This window comes from Rhinolophus sinicus, linkage group LG12 (assembly GCF_036562045.2).
Source record: "Rhinolophus sinicus isolate RSC01 linkage group LG12, ASM3656204v1, whole genome shotgun sequence".
In the NCBI taxonomy this organism is placed as follows: Eukaryota; Metazoa; Chordata; class Mammalia; order Chiroptera; family Rhinolophidae; genus Rhinolophus; species Rhinolophus sinicus.
Window position 1 is genome coordinate 45435500 of NC_133761.1, and position 26982 is coordinate 45462481.

At 38.3% G+C, this 26982-nt stretch overlaps 1 protein-coding gene across 6 annotated transcripts in view; it reads right to left on the reverse strand.

The window, feature by feature from the left end:
• The window catches only part of TARBP1 (tRNA guanosine 2 -O-methyltransferase TARBP1), a 68730-nt gene extending 47665 nt beyond the window's left edge, over positions 1–21065 (reverse strand). For all 6 annotated transcript variants that reach the window (XR_002138649.2, XR_012490748.1, XM_019746984.2 and 3 more), the window contains exons 1-10: positions 20159–21065; positions 17408–17505; positions 16298–16367; positions 13921–14069; positions 12813–12865; positions 10795–10892; positions 7892–8027; positions 7195–7291; positions 6022–6111; positions 1151–1292 (exon numbers count right to left, since the gene is read on the reverse strand). Coding sequence is in view for 4 of the 6 variants with exons in the window: in XM_019746984.2 (XP_019602543.2) it covers positions 1151–1292; positions 6022–6111; positions 7195–7291; positions 7892–8027; positions 10795–10892; positions 12813–12865; positions 13921–14069; positions 16298–16367; positions 17408–17505; positions 20159–21044 (1819 nt within the window). In the remaining 2 variants the exon portion in view is untranslated. The remainder of the gene's footprint in view (positions 1–1150; positions 1293–6021; positions 6112–7194; positions 7292–7891; positions 8028–10794; positions 10893–12812; positions 12866–13920; positions 14070–16297; positions 16368–17407; positions 17506–20158) is intronic.
• Between the last annotated feature and the right edge of the window lie 5917 nt (positions 21066–26982).

Sequence of the window (26982 nt, forward strand, 5' to 3'; positions counted from 1 at the left end):
TAAAGGCACTTAGCCAAGGATATTAAAAGTCAAAATATTAAAAACACATACACACACATAAATGCGTCCTGTCCACTTAAAATCAATTTTTTAAAATTTAACATAGAGTATTATATTAAACAGTATATTTTAAGTCCTAGAAATGTTAAGGAAGAAACACTAAAAATCTTGTTTCATCCAATTTTGAATATTTAATCAGTTTTCTGATGCTGTTATATACTGAATTATAAGGCAAGCTCTATTTTAGGGTCTAATCTATGTTTACTCTAGTAGGGACTAAAATTTATTTACTTTTATATGCCTAACAAAAGAATCTTCCAACTAACAGCACAGAAAATTTACTAGATAATAGAATAAAACACAAAAGAGAAATGTTTTAAGAAGGAAGAACAGATACATTTATGTCTTTTGGAAGGATAATTATCTGATCACTTAAGACCTATTCCATGATCAGATCAGAGAAATCAGTAAATGAAAATGACTCGGTCTGAAACAAAGCTACGAAATTTAAAACTCATTAAATTCAAAGATGCAATTGACCCAAAGGATCACTAATGACTTTAAAGAAGGACAAGCATTAGAAATGTAAAAAGCATCTTAATTAATGAAGCTGCTACTAGTTCTTCCCTGACACAGTTCTACACATTCCGCCAAAGAAGTTGCAAGGTTAATCTCTGCTAAGTATGTGGCAAAAAGAAAAACAAAAACAATCAAACATAATTTTTCTCTAAAATTACTTTTCATAATCAGTTCACATTAAATGTAACCATTTGAAAACAGAAGAACAGATTTATTTACAAATATTTCCATTTTAGAGGCTCCAAAAATATATCTGCAATCTCTAGCCCAAAAAGATTTGGTAATTGTAGAATCAATTGATTTATTGGTGTCCAATTCCTACTCTGGCCACTTGTTAGTTTCTTAAAGCATATTAAACCATTTAAATCTCAAGACCTAGAACAGATAAGGCACAACTTACGGTGCAGTACTTTTACATCCTGTTGGTCACAGTATTTGGCCAAAATACAAGTGTGACATCAGTAAACTGGCACAACAGTTAGTTAAGCCCATATCTTGACCTGAAAACCAGTTAAACGTTCTTTGTAAATATTTTGGTTATATCAATCCAGAAAAATGATTTCACACTTACTTTCCCAAGCAGGTGCCTTAATATACTCTTGAACTAGGTTCTTTACATAAGCATTTAAAGACGATGTCTCGTGAAGTTCAAAGGAAGTACAGGTTGAGGACCGCCCAAAACAACCTTCATTAACACGTAACCAATCACAGAGCTAGAAAAAAAAACAGTTATTACTTTATTTTAAAAATCTAACTGAACAACGGGTTTTTAATTTCCCGAAGCCAAATTTCTGTCTTGTACAATAAACTGAATTTAGATGATTGAACACAACAAAGTAATAAAGCATTTATTGTCTTGATTGTATTCCACAGATAGTGCAGACGGAAAAAAGTGTATGTGTTTTCTAATCTCCATCTGAGATTTTATAAACTTAATTAACAGGCAAGAATTTTTAAAGTATTAATATAAAATGCACATTTTGATAAAGTATTCTAAAGAACATCTCTGTGAAAAACAACACATTATGCAAAAAATAACACATTATGCAAATGAAATCACAACCTTAAATTCAAATTCATTCCAGCTTCATATACTAAAACAAGAATATGGTTATTTTTGAATGTATTTGAAATATAAGTTATAATTAAAGTACCTACCCTCCTCACAAATTTATTTTCAATCATATGTGCATTTTAAAATATATTAAGAGAAATTCTGTCCCAGCCCTTCTCCATTACATCTTTCAGAATATTTGTAAAACTAAAAGTCACAGGACTTCACAGAATTAATCTTTGATCACATGCAATTGTGAATTTTGTTTTGAAATCTAATTCTGTTCTCAATTTTCTTTTTATAATGTATGTCTTAATGTGCAAATTCAATACATGAATTTAAATATGAAATAATTATGTCTTTCTAAAAGATAAGAACTTTTTAAAAAAATACTTTTGCATCCATTAAGGTTATCCAAACTTACATGTAAGGAGGTAAAATAATAATAAAATTAATGAACAAAATAATAATACATCATATGACCAAAGACAAATTGATGAAAGAATGAATGAATGAGTCAAGACTAGAACTGACATCCCATAGGAACCAATGAATGAACAGTTCAACAGCACTGCAGGAAGTTGTTCTGTATAGGTCTTTATCAAGTTGATAATCTTTTTTTTTCAAGTCAATAATTAAAATATAATCCATCTAACAGTGACATCAGCTAGTATTTATCTTTCCACAGTATATACTTTTTCTTTATATGCCTCTGAAACTGGCCAGACTACATTTCTCAATTATTGTGATAAAATATGTGAGGTTTTCCAAATCTTGTATTTCCATAAGCATAATCCTATTATAACAAAATTACTAAGTAAGCTCAAATTCATATTTGATCCTTTTCTCTGTCGAATCTGTCACAAAATTCAAAATATTTCCCTTCAAAGGGTCTTCATGTCAGACTTATGGTTTAAATGGCATCTAACCAGCAGTCTGTGGCACACAGGTTCCCTTGATTTCCCCTTAAAATAAAAGTCTATTTGGACACTGCCAAGAGAATGAGAAAACGAGCCAAAAAATGACAGAAAATATTTACAAAAGACACATCTGATAAATCACTGGTATCCAAAATATACTTAGTAAGATACTAAAACTTAATAAGAAAATGAACAACTCAATTAAAAAATGGGCAAAAGATCTGAACACTTCACCAAAGAAGGTACAGATGGCAAGTAGCACATGAAAAGATGCTCAACGTCACATGTCATCAGATAACTGCTAATTAAAACAATAATGAGACATCACTACACACCTAATGGAATGGCTAATACCCGGAACACTGACAACACCAAATGCTGACCAGGACGTGGAGCAACAGGAACTCTCACTCATAGCTGGTGGGAATGCAAAATGGAGCAGCCACTTTGGAAGACAGTTTGGCAGTTTCTTCAAAACCTAAACAAACTCTTCCCAAACAATCCAGCAACTGTGTTCCTTGTTATTTACTTCAATGAGTTGAAAAGTTATATCCACCTAAAATCCTTTACATGAATGTTCATGGCAGCTTTATTCATAATTGCCAGAACTGAGGAGCAACCAAGACATCCTTCAGTAGGTGATGGATAAACAAACTGTGGTCCATCCAAACAATGGAACAGTATTCAGTGATTAAACAAAACGAGCTATCCAGCCATGAAAAGACATGGAAGAACCTTATGTGTAAATTACTTACAGAAAGAAGTTAATCTGAAAAGGCTTCATAATGTAGGATTCCAACTATGTAACATTCTGAAAAAGGCAAACTACAGGGGCAGTGAAAATATCAGCAGCTGTTAGGGGGTTGGGGGACTGAGAGAAGAGAGGGGCGAACAGGTGGAGCACTGGGGTTTTAGGGCAGTGAAATTACTCTGTACGCTACAGTAATGGAGGACACATGTCATTATGTTTGTCAAGCCCATAGAACACAGGCCACAAAGAGTATACCCTAATGTATCTACTGACATTAGGCAGCAATAATGTTTCAGTTGTAATCAGTGTACTGTGCTAATGCAGGATGTTAATAAGGGAGGAATTGTGAGGGGTCAGGGCAGTGCTGAGGGGGTTTATGGGAATTCTCTGGACTTTGGTCAAGTTTTCTGTAAACCTAAAACTGCTCTAAAAAACAAAGTATATTGGTGCAACTATTTGTTTCAAATAAAAACATTTTTATTTGAAACAAAAAAAAGTATATTAATTTTAAAAAATCATTTAGGTTGAGCTGTATGAAATTACCATTTCTATATGTTAAAAATGACTATCAAAGATTTTATGAGTCCACATAATACAACAGATTTATACTGTATAGCAAAAGTTATAGAATCTAGCCAAATCTACACTAAGACACATACATAAGTGCTTTTATTATTAAATAAACAAAAAGAATTAAAATTTGGGTTCAAGTATAAACCACAAACTACAAGTTTCCTGAGGAAGTGGCCACATTTATTTGCTAACTATTGTATTCCCAACATTTAACACAGTGTCTGATGTGGGGAAAGTGTGCAATAAACATTTTTCAGTTAATAAATTCAAGACATTGAGAAATAAGCAAAACATACTAAAAGAAAGTAAAAGAATAAAACAATGGAGATAGATACTAATGAATTGAGAACTGAAAAATTAAGTAGAACAAATAAAGAAATCTATGGGCTGGCTCCTTAAAAACAAATAAACAAAGCAAACGTCTGACTCATCAAACCAAGGGGAACAGACAATAGTAGGCGTAGATATTTATAATTAATATGGACTAAGCACTGTCTGAAACATTTTTACATGGATTTTCTCATTTAAACCTGCCAGCTCATACCATATACCAAAAAAATTCCAGAGGGATTAACCACAACTTACAAACTACACATATCAACGCAATGAACAGACCTTATTTGGACACTTGAACAAAGTTGAATATTTGAACCAAAAAAGTGCCAAGAAAAACACATTTATTGGACATCTGGAGAAATGTAAACACTGGATATTTAAAATCAAGAAATTATTGTTAACATTTTTAGGTGCGAAAGGGCCTATTTTGGGTCCTTTTAAAGTCCTATCTTTTAGCAGTACATACTGAAATAATTGTATATGAAATGATAAGTTTTGAAATAAAAGTCCAACCAAAGGAACTGATTAAATGAATTCTAAAACATTTAATCAATTTTAAAATGACACATATTGGACAATTATTTAGCAACATGTTAAAATGCTCAAATATTTGTGAAGATGAAAAACAACATTCAAAAAATTTTTATTTTGATTAGAAATATCATATAAACATTTTTAAATATACATGTATATTAAGAGTGAGAATATATATATTCAAAAAATTAAGAAGTAAATAAAAAATATGGATTTAGTTTGGTGGTGAGCATTATAGGTGATTTTTTATTTTCTTTATATGGCTCTGTATTTTTCAGATTCCACAGAATTAGATGCATTGTGATCAAGAATATATGATAAAATTCTAATTTTTAAAGGCCCCGATTTGCCCCTTCTTCATTCCATCTGCTATTACCCTACTCTATGACCTCATTATTTTAAACCTGAATTATTTTAACACAGTCCAAACTGACTTCTCATTTCTCTCTATGCACAAAGAGCCAGAATTGCCTTCTAGAAGAAATAATCACCTCCCTAGTCTCGGTGATCTCTTAGGCACTGGAGAAATAAAATATTTTTTTTAAAAAATGGTTCCTGTCCTCAAAAAATACATAACCTACAGATTAGACTACAACCAAAAGTATCCTGGATAAGAGCTAAAATCAGTAGTACGGATTGAGTCCCACAGTTTAAAATAAAACAAAAAGGAGGCACCATCAGACCATAATGGACTGTAAGGCCTTGACATGAGGAGAGTGGGGGGAAGGGCAGAAGCAGCAGGTCAGAGACCGTGATCAACAAGAGAGAAGTCACTACGGTGGAGGCAACATGGTGGAGGGTGTCCACTAGAGCAAGGGATGGAGAAAAGGAAAGACACTTAGATTTCATGAGGAATTCAATGCAGAAAGTCAGGAAGATTTATGAATTACCGAAATGGCAGGCGTGGGCAACCGGGTAGATGAAATTGCCATTAACTGACAGAAAAAAAAGAGGAGGTTTGTGTTACTTCCTGATACGCGTCTACCATCTTCATCATTCCTACTACATCTCATCCAGAATGGCATGTGCCCACTCGCACGACCTCTTCTTCTAAACAGGTGTGTCTCTATTCCCAGCACTTTCCTGCCCCCACCCTTCCAGGAGAACCTTTGCAGCACTTAGTTCCGCTCAAAGCAAATATGCAATTTTTTAAATTTCTGTTGACAGATAACAAAGCAATCATTTTACATAAATGGATAGTAATGACTTCAATTAGGAAACAATTTCTCATAAAGTTTTCAAAAACCTTATCATTAAATGATTTTCAGTCTCACCTCTGTCCATAATGAGGTTCCTCGTCCTAAGGACTCCTTTTGTCTCAGTGACATGAGAAAAGCTGAGACGTCAGAAAGTGACACTTTCTCCTGGGGGGTGCAGAGAAAGGGGGCAGTTTTTAAAATTTACTCATTTAAAAAATTTTAATTTAATAAAATCACTGTAAAAGCAATCTAGTGTACTATTTAAAATAGAATGTTATTTAAAAGGAAGCTATTTTTAAAAAAGAAAATCAACTTTTAAAATGAAGTACTGATTACAACCAACATAATATATAAAATGAAAGATTATTTTATAAATCTGTTTTCCTTAAAATCAAGGTTACTATCAGAGACAAGATGATCACAGTCTAAAAGCAAAACCAAAAACAGTCTATAAGAAATTACTTATTACATAAATCAAAAGTCCTTCTTACTTGTTCAAAGTCACAAAAATGACTCCCTGCCTTAAGGTAGTAAGTCTTAAATTGAGATATCTTACTCTAGGCTAGCGATCAGCAAAACCACTCATAGCCTGTTTTGTAAATACAGTTTTATTGGAACACAGCCACACTCACTTATTTATCAACTGTCGGGGGCTGCTTTTCAGTGGTGGGGACAGAGATCATCTGACTCCCAAAGCCTGAAATATATGTTATTCTGGCCCTTCACGGCTACAGTGTTATTGGGGCTCTGTAAAACACACAATAAGATAGTAGATATCCCTTGAATGTCAATTTACTGGAAGATGTGTGGAAAAATATAGAGGAAACCAGAAGAAAGCTTCAAGCTCCTCTCCCAGGGGAGTCACCAAGGATGCTCAATTCCCCAGCAACCTGTAAAACGTCTCCCAGGGAGGTTCATTAGAGACTCAGTGCCCAGGTTGTCACAGCAGCTGGTCACACAGACACCTCTGCATAGCAACCAAAATTCCAGACTCCCAGAAGGAAAGCAGGTGTTCAGCATAAGCAACACTATTTGTATAAACACTTTAGGCAGAGTGAGCCACTCCCATCAGTGTGACACTGGGAACCCTCCCGAAATCCACATTCCCGGATTTCAGCCAAGGCTAGCCTTCTAACAGCGCTTTCTAATGACTGACTCACAGGCCTGCTATGTTAACTCTTCTTTTCACACACACTTACTAAGAAAGTGTATAAATTGAAGTATCACCAATAAAGAAGATAAACTTACCACATCCACCAAATTCATAGCTGTTTGAAGAAGATAGCATTGAGCTGCCCCCCTCAACAGAATCTGATGGGTGATCATAGTACACTGAAGAACATCCCTGGTAGCAGAAGACAAAATGCATTTCCACGTTCCCAAAGACAATTCTGACCATTCGTAATTACTGACAAATTGATTTACAGTACCTACAATTTCTAATGCAGAAAGTCACTGCCAGTAGAATTTCAAAGGTATTATTTTCCACTAAGGCCTCTAATAGAGCTCAATTTTAATATGAAACAAAGCCCTTTTAAAAATAATGAGATTATAAATGAAGATGGTTTAAACTAAGAAGTTTACATTTTTTAAAATAATTTGTAATCAATATTACTGTTTGATATTTTATCTCTAGTTTTCTACATATCAATATAATAAAAAAAAACTTAGTGGCCTTATTTTAAAGTGGTCAAAGCCCAATAGCATGTATTATGGCATATATTTAAGTTAATAATTCATATAACAAAATAAGTTCAACTATATGCACAGTAGATTGTTTGTAGATTGTTTTATTTACTTTTTTCTTATAAAAATAAGAGCTCAAAAATCTCAGTGCTAATATTAACTAAAACCACTCACTGCAGATGAAAGCAGAGGGTCAAACAAAACTGACTGATGGAAAATTATGGCAAATACCCACAGGTGAACATGCACAGAAAATTACCTGAGGGCAAGAAGCCCTTCTAGACCCAGGGCTTTACATCTTGGGACACTGGCCAAAGCCTTAGATAGAAACAAAATGGGAACAGCACACCAATGTCTACTTGTCATCTTCTGAATAAACTGTAACAGGAAACTGCCTGAAAGAAAAAGTTTCAACACATCATTGAAACAGCACATGAAAGACACTCAACATCATCAGACATTCGGTAGCAAACGCAAATCACAAACCATAATGAGCTGAACTTCACACACACTAGGACGGCTAGCATCAAAAGGACAGACAGTAACAAGTGTTGGCGAGGAGGTGAGAGGCTGGAACCCTCACGCCCTGCTGCTGGGAATGAAGTATGGTGCAGCCAGTGTGCAAATCAGCCTGGTACCTCCGCTACTAGCTAAACATACAGTTATCATGTAACCCAACAAGAGAATTGAAAGCCTATGTTCATACAAAAATGTGTATGTGAATATTCACAGCAGCGTTATACATAATAATTAAAAGTGGAAACAACCCAAATGTCTATCAACTGATGAATAGGTAAGTAAAATGTGCAATGTCTATACAGTGGAATATTGCACAAAAAGGAATGAAATACCGATACATGCTACAACATAGATGAATGTTAAAAATATTGTGCTCAGTGAAAAAAGCCAGACATAGAATAAAAGGCCACATATTATATGATTCCATTTATATGAAATGTTTAGAATAGGCAAATCTATCCACAGAAAGTAAATTAGTGTCTGACAGGAGCTGGGGGAAGGGAGAATGAGAAGTGATTGCTAATGAGCATGGAATTTCTTCTGGGGATGATGAAAATATTCTGGAATTAGTGGTGATGGTTGCACAACTTTGTGAATATACTAAAAACCACTGGATTGAGCACTTTAAAAGGGTGAATTTTATGGTATGGGAATTATATCTCCATAAAGCTATTGAAAAAAACCAGTTATTTTAACTTCATTCCTATTTAGTAAGTATGTATTCTTCTGTTGTAGATTCTCATAACCCTGCAGCTATATTAATTTTAAAAAATTAAAAGATAAATCTTTTACTGTTAGAAGCCATTCTTCTGTTGGAGATATTAAAGAAAAACAGGGTAAGAAACAGTAATGGTAACTGGCCTTTGGTATTTCAAACAACATTAGATCTTTCTCATGGGCTATTTCTTACCCCAGATCTAATCGCTATAATTTACTTTTCTATTTTGAGATAGAAGAGCTGCCGTTCCATCCTGCCTTCTCTGCTCGTGTATGATTTCTTAAAAATGCTCAAGTCATTCTGTTAGTGAAATGTCTGCCTGTTTCCTCAGATCATCACTGTAGAATGACTTTTAAGAAGTCCTTGGAAGCTCCTGAAAGGGTATCACATGTATTTTATATCTTCCAAAGTACCCAGCACAAAACAAGGTACACTGAAGATAGTCACTGGAAATTGTTGACTGAAAAACCTATGTAAAAGCTGTGAGTAAACATTTACTTGCCCTCTCTTCTGTTGGACTAATTAAGTTTCCACTTCTTGGGGAACACCTCACTCATGACACAAGGAAGAGGTAATAGCCAGGTTCCATTTCAAATTCATTCAACACGTTTACAATTCATTCAACACGTTTGTAAGTGTCTACTACTATGTACCAGGCACTGGGCCAGTCACCAAGACGCAATCTCTAGGGGGCGCTGTCCACCACCATCTTGGTCGCACTGTGCTACTGACCTGGGACGTGCGAATGTGGCCAGCAAATTCATCCCCATCCTGTAAACCACCAAATTCTAGCAAACTAAAGAATGGCTCTGACAGTTATCTTCTCCATTAACTGTTTTGTTTTTTTTAAGTAATTAAAACAATCAATTTTCTATAAATCTAAAGTTATGATATACATTATTTTCCCATTCTTTCCTACGTTTTAATAGGTATTACCATTGGTCATTGTTTCACCCAATTTAAAAATTAAATACAAAAGAAAAAATATATACAGTAGACCCCCCTTATCCACAACCCCCGTGGATGCCTGAAATTGCAGATAATACCAAACCCTGTACAGACTGTGTTTTCCTATAAGCATACCTATAATAGTATATAAATTAAGCACAGTAAGATAGTAACAATAACTAATAATAAAACAATTATAACAATATAGGTATTGCAATGAAACATGTGAGTGAGGTCTCACACTCCCAAAATATCTTTTGAATTGTTTATTTCTGGAATTTTCCATTTAATATGTTCGGACCACAGTTGACTGCAGGTAAACTGAAACCACAGAAAGCAAAGCCGTGGATAAAAAATACCACTGTATTTCATACCCAAGGTCACTTTCTAAGTCACAAAATCAGGTGTGTAAAAGGACTAAAAAAGCAGAGTAAGTCCTTCTGCTGCCCAGTAAACAGAATAACTCATTTTCTGCTCTCCTTACCAAAATACCTCATCGGGAGGAAAAATACATGCCCAATCTGAAGAAGTGGGATATTTTTAGGACACAAGCTCTTATAAAAAGCAAGTGTACTTTTCTTCCTTGTCTTCCTAAGTCAATATCTATAAAGGGACAACTTTGTCACAATGGTTACTCTGCTTACAACTTTTTCCTAAATTGGTTCTTTCTTTTTTTAATCTATTTTACCAATTTTTTGAAATTGAATAGAAACAATTAGAAAAGTCAGCAACTGCAGCACACATTCTAAAATTACTTCTATCTACTCATGTCAATACTGGTAGTAAGTTACATACAAAAGCAAAAGTGTGTACTCAGTTAGAGTGGACACTTGTATAATTCTGACAATCTGCATATCCTGGAAAAAGGAAACTCTTTGGATAATACTGAATGTAACAGTCATAGGATGGGGCTCATAACCAATATATTAAGTTTTTAAAGTTAACACATTTTTTAAAAAACTCTTTACTGCACATACTTTTTATTTCTTCTGGAAGAAGATAAATATAAGTAACTAAAAACTTCTGTAATTTCAATCCCAGTGGAGAACCACTTCCTATCAGTTGGCCTGGGGACCTACAGACAAAGAGGGAAAAAAAACAATATTTAAAATCTATTTACACATAAGTATACTAAAACTAAATGGATGATGGCCCAAAAGTATTTTAACAAAGAAACGAGACCATTTTCTTTTTCTGAACCTGCTTTTTGTTTTTCAGTAAAATTTTGAGGATCCTTCTGATTACAAAAACATCTTCTAGGAAAATGGACATGAGTTAGGAATGTGCTGTACTACAGTGTTTCCCCTAAAATAAAACCTAGCCGAACCATCAGCTCTAACGCATCTGTTTGAGCAAAAATTAATATAAGACCCAGTCTTTATTATGTTACATAATATTACATTATATTACGTATTATATATTATATTACATTATACCCAGTCTTATATTAAAATAAGACCACATCTTATATTAACTTTTGCTCCAAAAGACGCATTAGAGCTGATGGTCTGGCTAGGTCTTATTTTCAGGAAAACAAGGTAAGTGGGCATGAATTTCCTTCTTATGACACTTTCCCTGACAGAATATATGAATGTTGCTAAATAGTATCATTTTTTAAAGTCTAAAGAGATCATTTTTAATTATATTTTATCATTTCCAATAATTTTAAATCTTTAGGTAAGAAATAAGTAACAGTCATGAAAAGAGATATTAGTAATAAATTACTTTTGCAAGAGCATTTAACTGTTAACATCTACTAAAGTCACTTTTTTCTGCTATATGCTTCTGTTAGAAACATATTACCGGTCAATTGAACACATTGAAGTGCTAAAAAACTGAAGGCATTTCGTTAATAAATGTTTGTCAACTCTTTCAGAAAGCACCAAGTTGGTTTTACTGCTCTCCAGCTGTCTAATTGCTTCAAAAAACTATTCAACAGTAATGAGTTATTTGAAAACTAAACATAACTAGCAAGTCAAGCATTTGCTATGCTCTTTCAATATTTACCAAATAGGACTACATATTAACAAGACAATACAGACTAACTTAAACATTTTAAAGAAATTGACGGTGGGAGGGTTTTTCAATTTAGAGGTACACAAAACAGAAGACTTGCAAGTATAAATTTAGTAAATAAAAATTAGAATGACAATATAATTTCAAAAGCAAGGGAGATTTTTGAAGATATAATTCAGAGTATAGATAATGCTCAAAGAATGAGGCTAAGGCACAATACTGACAAAGTCTTCTCACTGTCGACCTTTGCCAAGGGTAAAGGTGGCAAACCGTAATGTTACGGATGCTGCTGCCACCATCAGATATGGAAGGGGAACATTAAAATGAACCTGTGGACTGGAATTGGATGTACTGGTGTGAACTCGTGATTTTTAATATGGTGGATGGACAGACAATGAAATAGATATAGATAGGTAAGTCTGCTCAGCCCAGGAGATAAGAAATAGATGTGTGTATGTACACACACACACACACACACACACACACACACACAGGGAGAGATACAACAATTTAGCAAATGTGGTAAAACATTAACATTTGGGGAATGTGGATGAAAGGTAAACACGAATTCTTCGTATTGTCTCACAACTTTTCTATAAATCAAAATAAAAGAAAAAAGAAAACAAAGTTTAAAGTGTTGGTTAGCCCAAGACACTAGTTTCCAAGAGAACAGAGAAAAAGAGTAAGGGGAAGAAAGGAAGCCATGTAAGAGACACATTCCAAAACACAAGAATGGAAGGGCTCAAGGTGGGAAAGAAAACAAGAAAACAGGAACTAGATACAACTAATAGAAGACAAGAATAACAAACATAGAAGGGACGACATGGGAAGAATAAGCTGAATGTCTATTAGGCAATATATATTATGTACCAAATGCATTAAGTCTGTTTTGTTTATTTTCATTTTTTATAAACATGTTAAAGTTATGTATCAAATACATATTATTGCATTACTGCTAACTAACATCACGTTTGTTTACCTGCTATATAGAGAGCTCTCTGAAAGTGCATCCATTAATGGTCCAATAATAAACTAAAAAAAAAAAAAAAAAGTATTTGCTGTTAAGTTGCAACTGTAACTTTGAAAAGTCAACTTTGCCCTTAATTACTCATCCTACACAGGCTGCAGGAGAGCTGTTACAGGCACTGCTGATCTCTTATGCTGTAGGGTAATTTATGAGTCTTAGAGGGCACTTTAATTCCACCAGAACCACAAAATAAAGTACACAATTTTCCCACCTGACAAAAACTTATAAAATAGAGTCCATGTTGGGTCAAGAAGGAAGAAAGGAACCCAAAGACAGGAACACATGGTGGAAATAAAGGTAGTAACAAAGAAAAAACATAAAGATACTCGAGAAAAATTTAAGCCTCTTTGTCTAGAAGATAAAGGGGGAAAAATTATATCTTCAAAAATATTACTAGACATTGGCCAAAAAAGCAAGCGTAGAGGAAGTGCAGGAAGGCTAAGAAATGTAGAAAACTGATGCATATCAAAACACTATAGTATGTAGTCAGACAATTGGGAAAATTTACTTACGTTATCTCTAAATGAGCGGTAAACTGGTAATTAACCCAAAGCAATCATGAGACTCATATGACACTATAATATAAAATTTAAAACTACAGCTGTAATTCTGAGTCTCTGCTTTGTTTGATTTCTGACAAATAGAAGTATAGATGCTAATCAAATATATATTTTATATATGTAATAATACTATAGCTCAAACGGCAATCTCTACTTCAGACAGTAATGTTAATTCATTGACCAGAGCTGTGGAAACAGATGGCTAACGAGCTTCTACACCAGTTTTCATACTCTTGGCTTATGTTGTTTAGAAGACTGATACGAAAGAACCACTTTCCACAGAGGAAACGATGTGGGCAGTTTGTGGACCCAGCACAATACAGTGTCCAAATGTGAGAGCTAAGCTTAGAGAACTAGATTTGTTGTATACAAATCTATACAGTGTTACTTGCTATTATAAAGGCATAGTATATTTTTTTGAAGATCACACATGATGCAAGGAATGCCCTTACCTCTCATCTTTGGACAAAGGGAGCAAGGAAAAGAAAGGCTGTCCTTACCTCAGAAAATTCTGGTGAAAATGGAAGAACCTTTGTCTCATAGAGCTCTAAAAAATGAATAACACCTTCTTTGGTCAGGATTTTATTTTCACTTTCTAACATTCTTTTATAAATACACATGTGCCAGGATGGGTGAAAGATCCAACATGCTGTGGAAAAAACACCGAGGGTTGACATTTGATCCTCACATTATGTGACTTCATGTAGATTATATTCATAAATAAATACATATGTACACGAACACATTCACTTCATTAGAACACTACAAAAGGGAGTTTGCGTTTAATCACACCCACGGGTATTTAATTACTGAAAACCCAAAATAACATAAGTGTTCAGTATTCCATATTCAGACAGTTTCATTTAGAAAGACTATAAGCAAATGTTACAGCTGCTACAGTGTACAGAAATTAAATATTACCCCTACATGCAGGCTGAAACTTTAGATTTGTGGTGATTCCAACCAATTCTTCTCTCACGCAGTTGTCATACAGAAATCTGACACTGTCACTCCTCTGCTTAAAACCCTTGAAGGGCTTATCATAGCTCTTAGAATAAAATCTGCACAAGGGTAAACCGACCCTGACACCTGCACCAACCTCACCCACCATCCCACACCTACCACACTGTCCTCCTGGTCCCGCCCCCCCCCCAGGAATTGTCTCCCCCTCAGGGCTTTTGCACACAGTGCTGGCCCCTCCACGCTGAGCTTCCGTGTCACTCCTAAGGCAGGCCTTCAACGCACCCGCCCCACTCACTGCATACTCCATTTCAGCCCCTTGTTTGTTGCCTGCATAGAACTTAGTCAAATTTTTTTTCGTTGAAAACAGACAAAAATCAAGTGAAATATAGTACATCTGTACCACTCTATCCCAGTGCTTAGCATACACTGGACACTAAGTATCTATTAAGTAAATATCCAACTGAGTGAGGAAGTAAATGGGATAAATACAGAGGGTACCAAAAAAATGTACATACATGACTTATATTCATCTTTTGTTAGCGGAATATATTGAGTATTACAATTTTAATACAGTTTTTTTCCTTTCTTAAAATGTGTATATATTTTTGGTACCCTCTGTATGTACGTTAGAGATATTTTTTAACTCTTTTGACATATCCTTTAATTCTATTAGAAAAAAATTCAGCATTTTTAACACATCACATTCTATAAATAAATCAGTCTATATGTAATTTATACCAAGATGCTTGTTCAATTCTTTGGAAATGGTCATTTTTCAAAACCTGTCACTGCTATTTGATTTGGTTTGCCAAGAGCTGTGGGCAAAATGTAGTAATAAGAGAATCATTTTAACAGTAAATGCCTAAGTGAAGCCACAACAGGATTCAATTAAATTCTAGCCCCAGGTGGGATGATGGATTCTCATGGTCTGTGAAAAATTCCAGTGTATGAGAAAACAACCATCATAATCAGCTGAATAAAGCTCAATTCCTAAGGGGTCAAGCTATTAAAGTTGTAATTTTCTAGAATAGGCACGCAAACCCATCTACCTAGCTTAATTCCCATGTGTAAACACGATAATGTAGCATTTTGTCATTCATATGAACACAAAACACCGTTAGCCTGCGTTTAGCTGTTTCATTGGTCTACACTTAAGTTCATAAAATAATTTTAGGAAGCTCCAGCTTCATTTTATTGCTCCTAAAAAGCTCGCATCGTACAGTACTGATTCAGGGTTTAAAAACCATATTTAAAATTATATCTTGGAATTTTCTCTTCTAAGACATCCAAGATACAGAACTGAAACCCAAAAAAAGTAAGTCAAACAATGAAACAGATTATTAAGAGAATAAGAATGGAAAGCCGTTAAAATATATAACACCAAGACCTATTATTTAAAATGTAGAATATGCCATCATTAAAACATTACCAAAGAGTCTTAGGGGTGTAGGGGGGTGTGTGTGTGGTGAAATATTCACAGATGAAATGATACGCTGGCTGCTGCTGGAGAAGTGCTGCAAGACGCTGGCGAGCAGGGGCAGCAGGGGCTGCACGGGGAAGAAGACACGGGCTGCACATGAGTGATTTGCTGAAACCGCTGAGGGGGTTCATCACACAAACTCCTCTGTTTGAAATTTTCCATGATCAAAAGTTTAGAAAACTAACCATACCTCTAAATTATAGAAAACTCTGCTGCCATTTAAAATTATATTCTCAAAAACTATTTAAGGATAGGTAAATGCATTCGGATATACTAAGTGAGAAGAAAACACTATGAACAATCTATGCAGAACAAAGATTCTTATTTTCTCCTTTACCCTTTTACAGTTTTTCCAAATTCTCTATAATGAACAAGTTATAAAATTAAGGGGCAAAAATTATACTATAAAAAATCAAAATCAAAGTAACCATTACCGTTTTCCTCTGACACTGCATATTCAAACAGACTGTTCAGCTTTGGTAAAACTGGCTTTATAACATGGATCTGAAAATAAAAGCGAAAAAGACCTATAAAATGAAAATTCACCTTTAAAAACTTAAGGGAGTTTTCATCTATTTATCTAACAGTAGCCCTTCCGTTCCCCATCAGCATCCAGACACTTCTGATTACAGTGAACTACTGCTTGAGCAACACTGACCAAAGTGTCCACTTGTATACATTTTTTGCCCCCACGCCCCCGTAGATATTTAGCACATATGAGTAATTCTTTACTTCAGTCTACAATGTTTGCTACGCATTTGGACTGACACCTCACAGTGATTCCACAGCTGGCTGGCCCCCTAGTGGTCTGCAGCTTATAGACTTGGAACCCCTAGACCACAGTTCTCTAGTTGAGTCCCCAGAACAGCAGCAAAGGCATCTCCTGGGAACTTGTAAATATTCGAATTCTCAGGCGCTACCCCAGGCCCACTGAATCAGAAACTCTGGGGACCAGACCCAGCAATTTATACTTTAACAAGACATCTGGGGGATTCGAATGAGCATCCAAGTTTGAGAACCACTAATCTTAAGAGATTCCTCTCAACTTAAAAATTCCATGATTCTACAGAAACTGATTCAAACTCAACTGAAAATGATTTTTCAAGTTTCCATTTTCAGGACCAGGTTTGCACAGATATAAGACCTTAAAAAAAAAAAAAAAAAAAAGAAAACCTACAAAATTATAGGGCAATTATTTACTTAATAACAATTTACCTCAGAAATGTTTTAAGTGAAGTTTTCCCAAGAGTGTTATTTCTTTGGAGATTATTCATAATGCCAGAAAACTAAAACTTTAGAAGTAAATGTCAAGGGAAGATCAAATAAGATTAAATTCTCTGAATGATAATTTAAGTCAATTGAAATTATTCTTTCATTTACTGAGTTTACAATAAATTTTAAATTGCATTAATGCCAGAAAACAAAGTACACTTGTATTCTTTTATACTATATCCAAATGGTCCTTTTGTATTGCTTTAATAAAATGTTTGAAAAAAATTAAAACTGGATCTATGTGGGATTTGTTAGAATATGACAACACTTACCTGATTTCCTTCTAGAGTTTCCATAATTAAAATATAGTTCTCCCAAAACTTTAGAAGCTCATCTTTTTTCTTCTCAGACCACCAAAACAGACTTGGGCCTGTTATGATTTTTAAAAGAAAGTTAGTTCCTCCTTTTGCAAATTTTGTAAGTTTCTTAATAAAAGTACTTCCTAAAGTTATGCCATGATTATCAAATGCTGTCTTCTCAAATTAGGAGGGCGCCCTGTATCAAAGCCTGGACAGGAGGCCTGGACGAACAAGCATCTCAAAATATTTTTTTTTTAAATTAGGATTGCTGTTTTGGAGTCCTGAGTAAGACAGACAGATTTGAATACATATACTCTACTTTCCTTAAGAACCTCTCTGTATCAATAAAGGATTTTTCAAAGGCAAAACCCAAAAGAATGGAGAAAACAGGGGAGCAGACAACAGCAATGAAATTTAGAATCTGAAAAACAGGTAAAAACCAAGTGGACTCAAGAGAAGTTGAGTATTAAGGTGGCACAGGGAAAGCCAAGGAAAAAACTGACTTACAAAATCACCCCAAACCTAACTGGAGGTAAAAGCAAGGCTAAACTGAAGAGAATCTGCTCAGTGTGTTTAAGAAGCAGTCAGGTCCCAGACACCTTTCCTGTGTTTTTTTTCCTGAACAGGAAAATGACTGGAATCTATTCTCTGGAGAAGGTAAAATGGTAACCTCTGGATTGAGACGCACTGGACCCAGCTGACATCAGGGTTGAGTGCTGTGTCACAACAAGGACCAGGGGCACATGTGTGCACCCTGGGTGCTAAGAGCCCCTTCTACCTGTCCCACCACCATCGTGGCCCCTCAGGTCCCAGAATGCAGAAGATCTCCATGGACTCTGGCCAGCCCAAGAGGAAAGACCTGAAAACACATCCGAGATTACCAGTGCAATGGCTTGGCCTGGTCACCTGACAATGAGTTCACAGACAACAAACACCTCTCTAGAGCTTTAAACCTGATTTTTGGTTCCTTATTCTTAAATATAAACAGGCATCTAAGGCTCACTAGGCCTCTGGGGAAACCACTACATTAAAGATCAGGGCCAACACAAACAAACAAAAGGAAATTTAGAGAAAACAATTATGCATAAAAAAGGAAACCTAAAAAAGAAAAAAATTTCACTAATATTAATAGCTTAAAGGGAGATAGAAGATACAGTGCAGTTACGATATAAGAACTGGATACTAGTAAAAAGGGGACATTGCAAGAACAAAAAAGATCACATGAGAATAAAACTTCGATAGCAAAAACAAGATATTCAAAAAAAGGACCCGAAATAAAGTTGAAGAAATTACTCAGGAAGTAGAGCAAAAAGAAAAATCATAGGAGAGAAAAGATGCTCTAATGACCAGTCCAGGAGGTTTACTATCCAAACAGAGCTCGGAAGGAAAAAAGGAGGAAATCAAGGTAATTCAAGAAAAGATCGAAACATAGACTAGCAAAGAATTTGGGGCTGAATCAGTGGAAAGCGGTAAGGAGAGAACCAAATTTTAAAATGACATAATTCTAGGAAAAACTTGCAGGTAGGAAAGATAATCAGTTTACTACATAGATCACCTGTGAACAGTATTTTCATAATCACAATTTCGTAAATGGTGACCTCACATTTAATGGAAATTATAACAATGGATTATACGATGTAACTAGATTATTTCCAGACACAGGGGTAAATACCAAAATAATCAGCTAAAAGAAGGGGTTGCTCTCTAAAATGGAAGAAATGGAAGTGGGTGCAAGGCTGGAAAGACTACTGCTCATCTTTAAAACACTGCAGAATGACTAAAATGTGTTTAACTTTGGTAATTTAAAAAAAACGTTTTCTAGTGAAAATACTCATTGGATGGTCACTATTTGTGGACTATTAAAATATTTACTATCTAATGTTTTAAAATTCTATGAATGAAAATCTAATCTGCTCACTTCAGCCAGACAAAAATTCTTTACCAGTAATAAATGAATAGGCAGCTACAGTTAAAAAAGAAATTTTCTATTGAGACAATTTTGAATCAATCTATTTTGGACTCTGATAGCTCAAAAATGGATTCAAGATGACTGAAGTGTATTTTCACACTGATTTCAGTGAACAAACCAATCAAGAATAAAACACCAAATTGAAGGGAGGCCTTGCTACTTCATCTACTCTTGCTCTGTAATCAAACAATAGGAAGCACAGCTCAAAATGCAAATAAATAAATCCGACTCGTTCTATTAAACCAATGGCAAAAGTAATCTCAAAAGGTTGACTTAAGGATCATGTCTAACAAATGCTTAGTAAATCCTGCTAAAAGAATTACCAAGGGAAATTTTTTAAGTGGTTTCTACGACAGAATTCTAACATTCACAGTTCACTGGTCGGTAGTGGTAAATAATTTCTTTTCCATGTGATGGCAGCTAGCCCTTCTATCAGAATGGACCTACCACGATAAAATGCACATTTGGTTTGTGAAATGCTGCATGGGCCGTCATGTTCCTAAGTATTCCACCCTGCTCTGGGTCAGGAAAGTTGGGAAATGCATACATACTGCCCTCAGCTGCAGTGATTTGTGTCACTTCAGAGAACACACTCGAGATGAGGGTCCCAGGTTTTCGGGCACTATGGGGACCACGGGGAACAACCAAATTCTGCCGGGATGGAGGAGACCATCCTGAGCGCTGGTCTGTGGACTCAGGCAGCCTCCCTTCCAAAAAGCCATGCTAGGTTGGGCTGGGGACAGAGAGGCGGGTACCGTTTCCTTCCCAGGGGCCACAGGTGCAGTCGGCACCCCGCTCCGCCGACACCTCCACAGCCCGCTGCAGCAGGTAGCGTGCGCGCTTGCGCGTCAGCGCATCCTCGGCGTGTCCCAGCCCCGCCTGCACTGTCCGCCAGAACTGCGAGCAACAGCGCGCATCCGGACCCGTCTGGTGCGCAAAGGGCTCCGGCAGCAGCCGCTCTGCCAAGGCGCTCAGCACCTGCAGCCTCAGGTCCACGCGGTCCGGCCCCGAGGGTGCCACCAGCCCGCCCCACACGGCCTGCAGCACCGCCGGGCCGCCCTGGCCCAGCACCGGCAGCAGCCGCCCGGCCGCCAGCGCCGCTGCCTCCCCGTCCCCTGCCAGCGCCAGGAGGAGCGCAGCCTGCGCCACGCGCTCCAGCAGTGGCCCGTCCTCACGGGATCGCAAGCAAGGCCCGACGGCCGCCAGCACCTCCACGGCTGCCTCGGCTCCGCCCTCGAGGCCCGGTATGGAGCCGGTAGCCAGGAGGTCGCGCAGCGCCTCCTCTGCCAGCGCGGCCGCCAGGGGCGGCGGGCCCACCACCAGGCGCGCGCAGGAGCGCAGGGCCGCGCCCGCCGCCCTGAGCACGCGCCTGCGGGCCTGCGGGGCGTCAGTGTCCGGGGCTCCTGCTGGGCGCGCGCGTAGGCCACGTAGCAGCGGCACCAGGTAGCCGGCTGCGACCTCGCGCGCCGCCTCCGAGAGCGCGTCCCCGCCGCCCTGCACCCCCTCGTCCTCGAGCCGCCGCAGGAGAAAGCGCAGCGTCTCCACACGCTCTGCAGACGCCTCCCCGCGGCACAGAGTCCGGAGCAGGACCCGGGGGTCCCGGCTCTGCGCGAGCAGCGCTTCCGCGAGCACCCCCTCCATTTGTTGCGCGCGTCGCTGAGACCCGGCGCCGAAAGAAGGCGCCAGCGTGCGCGTGCGCGTATGGCCCAAGCTAGTGCGTGCTCGTACGTGGCTGACCCGGTCTCGCGCCCGTAGTGAAGGAGCTGCAGCCAGGCCCGGGTCCAGATCTGTGCACTGTAGACACGTTGCACTAGCGCCGCCTGGAATTTGATCCCTCTCAACGCGTCCCTTACTATTGTTTAGTAAAAGGTCAGTGTAGTATCTACACCAGGTCCATCGATTCCTAATTGGCGATTGTCCTGCCCGAGGATTCTAAAGCAACCAATGTGCCTGTGAGCCACAGGTACACATAAAAGGTGTCAGTCACCTATAAGCTTATTTTCGAAAAGATGCAGGCTGTCACCACCCACAGAGAGACTGACACGGCGGGGTCTGAAATGGCTTCTGGACATCCGTATTAAAATAAATAACGAAAGCACAAGAATGATTTAGAGGCCCTGAAAAATACTAAAGTTATGTGCAGGGACACGGCTGGAAACGATGCCCACGCCAGCACATACAGTCAGTCCAACTCTAGCATGCAGACCTTCCCATACAATGCTTGTGCTCCCACTTCAATCTCAAAAATTGTCCATATGTCAGTATTTTCTGTACTTCTGACAGTATCTACTGCTAAATACAGAAATAGAAAACCTCAGATTAGCTTGGACAGTAGTGGTTTGGTTCCTGACTCAATCCCAGGCAAACTGAGTCAGTGATACGGGTTTTCTTTGCCTTCTAACCATAAAGTTCTCCCCTTAGTCCAAGAAGAAAACACACTCCCACCTTCAAAGAGGTTGCCATGTCATCAACACAATGGATAAGGCATAATTTAAAATTATTTAAAGTTATTTTTATATAATTTAAAGTTAGTTAATTTTAAAGTTATTCAACATATATGCAAGGTATTTTTTCCCATATTTCAGAGTCATTCACTTTTCCATTGATAGAATGCATAAATGGTTCTATGGTAAGCCCCTTTAGAATGTGCCAGTAAATATAAATTGCCTTCAACATGTAATGTGTCGATAAATATCACTTTTCCTTCAACATATGTTCTTCATATACCTATCAACAGAAATGGGCAACAGTCTTGAGCAGACACTTCACAAATGAAGATACGCAAAGGTAGCATCTGAAAAGGTGTTCAAGATTATCAACCATTAGAGAAATGCAAATTAAATCCTCAGTGACATATCACTTCACACCCATTAGAATGGCTAAAATTTAAAAGATCAAAAACACCACATGTCAAGGACGAAGGAAGAGGACAGATTGGAACTCCCATACATTGCTAGTGGGCCTGTAAATGGTCCAGTCACTTTGGAAAGCTGTTTCTAATAAAGTTGAAACATACCTACTTTAAGATTTCGCATTTCGACCCCTAGGTATTTGCCTAAAATAAATGAAAACATATGCCATCAAAAACGCTTATACAAGACTGTTTTGGGCAACATTAATTATAACCAAGAGTTTGCAACAACCTAAACATCCATCAATAGAAGAATGGATAAACAAATTGTGATCTATTCATGTAATGACGCTATTCAGCAATAAAAGAATGATTTATTAATCCATGAAACAACATGAATAAATCTGAAAAACATTGTGTGGAACAAAAAAGCCAGAGACACCGAGCTTACATACTGTATGAGTCCATTTATATGAAATTCAAGAACAACCAAAAGTCATCTGTTGAATAGAAATTAGAGTAGCAGTGGCCTGTAGGGAGTGAAGATTGACTAAAACAGGACACAGGGGAACTTTCCAAGGTAATGGAAATATTTATCTTGATTAGGGTATTGGTTACACAGGTTTCACATTTGTCAAAACTGTTTGAATTGAACCCTTAAGATCTATGCATTTCACTGTGTTTAAACTTTACCTCCATTTTAAAGAAAACGACTTATTAAGAAAATAGTGTCCTATGTAGTTATTGCCTATAACCTACAGAATAAAGCCATACTGTAGAGCAGGCACTGAAGGCTTCTGGGATCTGGGGAAAGCCAGCCAGCCTCATAACCTAGTTCCCCTCCTCTGCCCTGTGTTCCAGCGCCATGGAATTCTTCTCTTTTCCCACAACATGTTTGTACTAGTTATTTCTTTGCCTGAGTATTTCCCACAACCATCACTTTCCTGACCCACCAAGGTGGGCAGTGGTCTCCTAATTGCAAATTTTTCATCCTTACCTTACTTGACTCTGTTGAGGATTTCTTCTTGAAACAGTGTCTTCCTCTCATTTTTTAATCATATAGCTTCTTCCTGGTTTTTCTTTTCCCTTCTTCCCCAGCTGTTTCTTCTCATCTCTTCCTGACCTGTTCATATTGATGTTTCCAGAATTATATCTTCGGGTCTCTGTGCTTCTCCGTAAGTCACTGTCCCTAATAACTTAATTTAAACTATAGATTCAACTACCATTTACAGGCTAATGATAAAAAAAAAACCCACAAAAAACAAACAAAAAAACAAAACAAACAAACAAACAAAAAAAACACCTGTATCTGCAGCCCAGATCTCTCTCCTGAGCTCCAAACCTATCTACCCAACTACCAGATGTCTCCACTTGCATGTCACTCAGGGCATCATTCTCAGGCTCCACTCTTATAAATTACACCTCATGATCCTCGTTCCCCCATCACCATTACTCCCCACCCAGGGACTTCTTCCCAGGAATTTCATATTTAGGGAAATGGCCATCATTCACTTCATTGCCCAAGTCAAAAAATCTGGGAGCCAATAGATGTCCCACTGTCTTCCTTGATTCTCATATACAGTTGCTCCTTAAATCTCTCAGTGTCCCCTCCTCTCTGCCCCCACTGATACCTTAGTTTTAGACTCTTCTCATTTCTTGCTAACAGTGATAACCTCCTGCCTGATTCACTCTCCACTCCAATACATACTTCATATTGCAAATGGGACAATTGGTGACCAATAGCCCTCAGACAATATTTCAGTTTCTTAGCATGACATCCTAGAGCCTCATGAGGTGGCCCCTGCCTACTTCTCCAGTCCCATCCTCCTCATGCCCCAAATACACCTGGATTTTGAAGTCCCTAAAACATGCCATGTGCTTGTACTTTTTCTTTTCAAAAGCCGTTTCATCTTGTGGAAGGCCCTTACCTTTACTGTGCTTGACTTGTTCTTTTCCTTTCAAAATACAGTTCAAATGTCATCTCTCCAGGAGTCAATTCTTAATAGCTCCCTCCCACCACCAATTTTTAATAGCTCACTCACACCCACCACACCTAAGTTAGGGGACTCTCTTCCAAATTCTCCAAACATTCTAGCATATCACTATCACAGCACTTGTCACACTGTATTGTAATTTCAGGTTGACTTTCCTGCTCCCTCCGCCTGGCTCCATGGGCAATTTGAGGACTGGACAGGGCTTATGGAGTTACGTCTTTTGTCACACTAGTCCCAGAACCTGCACCTCTATCTATATCACACTCAAGAAATGCTTATTGAGTGAACCCATCTCCTACTCCTCAACAGGCATCTCTAAGAGGCCATTCCCAATGTCCCTAGTTACACTTACTTCTACTTCTGTATTCCCATAACTTCCAACTGTAGTAATAATGGGTAGCAGTTATTATAAATGAGTTATTAGAAAATAAAATCTTTATATTGTCATGCAGGGTCTCTGGTCCCACTTCCCACACAAGAATGCAGGATATGGTGAGGCCAAAAAGGAATGCCAACGGAGCCATGGATGGGGGTTCATACCACTATCTTCTCACTGGTGGCTGGTGTCGTGCAGGGCGTCCGGCGGGGTCTCTGCTCCCGCTCCCCATACAAGAACGCAGGATGTGGTGAGGCCAAAAAGGAACACCCACGGAGCCATAGGTCGGGGAGTCATACCACTATATTCTCTCTGGCGGCACTATACGCTCACTGGAGGCTGGATCCACACTGTCCGCAAACCGCCATCCACACTTGCCAGCCCAGCCGCCATCTTCTTGCTAGCCCCCGTTCTTCCTCTCCCATTTTCCTTCTTCTCCTAGCGTAGCCACAGCAGTTATATTAGTAGCCAATGGCTCACTGGTTACAGCTGACGGCCAACTAGCCACAGCTGATGGCCATGCAATCACAGTTGGCCATTTACTACCTGAGCCAGCACCTGTTTATGTGAGGCTGAGAGCCTGGAAACTACTTTCTGGGGCTCCGCCCCCACAGCTGGGTTGGAGACACAGGAAGCAGGAGCCACACGGTGCACAATCCGCCATCCATGCTTGCTAACCCCACTTGCTAGCCGCAATCCACTGTCCGCTTCTCTACCCACCATCCAACCCCTTGCTAACTGCAATTGGCCTTGCTAACTCAGCCATGGCAGTTATATCAGTGGCCAATGGCTAACTGACTACAGCTGATGGCCAACTAGTTACAGCTGATGGCCATCTACTACCAGAGCCAGCACCTTTCCACGTGAGGCTGATAGCCTGGAAACTGCTCTCTGAGACTCTGACCCCACATATATTATCTCATTTAATCCTCAAACAACTCATAAATGAAGTGGTATTATTTTTTCTCATTTTACAGATGAGGAAACTGAGACTAGGAGAGCTTAACTAACCTGCCCCAAAGTCGCACAATAGAAAAGCAGCAGAGCTGTCTGACTAGCAGCAGTGCACTCCACTGTTTTACCTCCAAAACATCAAAAGTACACCGCTCATGTGTCCAGTTACTGCCGACGTAATCTCTGCATTCCTAGTGTCTAGCACCTAGTAGACGCTCGGTCAGTTACCGTTGTATGAATGAATAACTACGTACATTTCTGCCAAGCTTTTGAGCTCCTTAAAAATTAGGATTGTGCTTTAATTTATTTTGTATTCTATACACCAAACATGGTACCAGAAACGTAGTAGCTACATAGTAGGATTTGAAACTGGATAAAGAAGAATTCAGTATTTTATAGTGATAATATTATAAATTCGTCAGCCAGAAAATTTCCAGTGACATACTGATTCTTGAAACATAAGCATTTGAAAGTGGAAGTCCGTGTCGCTTGCTTCAACACGTGACAAAATGCTGCTTTGTTTCCTCAGGCAACAAATATGTCTGATTCTGAGGCTGTCTAGCAGTGGCCTCTAAGGAGCCATTCCCTGGGCGGTGCTGCCTCTTCCACCTCTGTCTCTCACAGCTGAATGACCTGTGTTTGGGCTCATGACACTGGTTCCAACATACAAATAATTCGGGTCTACGAGTGTTAATTGTCTACACCATCTATTTTAAATCTTTCCATGAGGTCTCTATAGGTGGCTGTTGTGGGTGCTCTTCTGGTCTGAAACAGTGCACCTATAAATCTGATCACACAGCAGCACCTCTGAGTTTTAATCCTGACTATTCCCATTTTCCCCACTTAAAATAGATATTGCTCCCTTCTCAGAGTGATGGAGAGAGGAGGTCACCAAGAAAGCAGAAGTGTGACTCAGGGAAAGTACCCAGGTAAAGTTCTTTCAAGTGTCTCATTCCTATAGGAGGAGTGTCTGTAAGATGTCACAGTTTGCTATTCTGGAGGCACCGTGCAGGGGCTCCATTTGGCCTGGGGTAATGCTGCCAGAAAAGCCTCCTCAAGAGCACCACCATACTGTGAGTGCTAAAGGACCAACAGATGCCCACAGGGAATAAGGGATGATGGACATGCTGACCTGAGATAGGTACCCAGGTCTCAAAACTCGCCGAAAAAGTCCTTCTTAAGTGCGTCTTATACATGTATTCATGCTCTGCAATGAATGGGCAGTTGCATAACCAAAACTCTGATCTGTTTAGAAGCTGCCATTTCTCTGGACAGAAGATGGCGCTATTGTCAATGCCCTGTGCTTTTTCCATCCTTTCGACTTAATGTTCATCGTTGCAAAGCGGAAGACAGCCATAGAAAGAAAGAAAATAGCAATCACACAGCAAGATTTCTGCTCGAGTC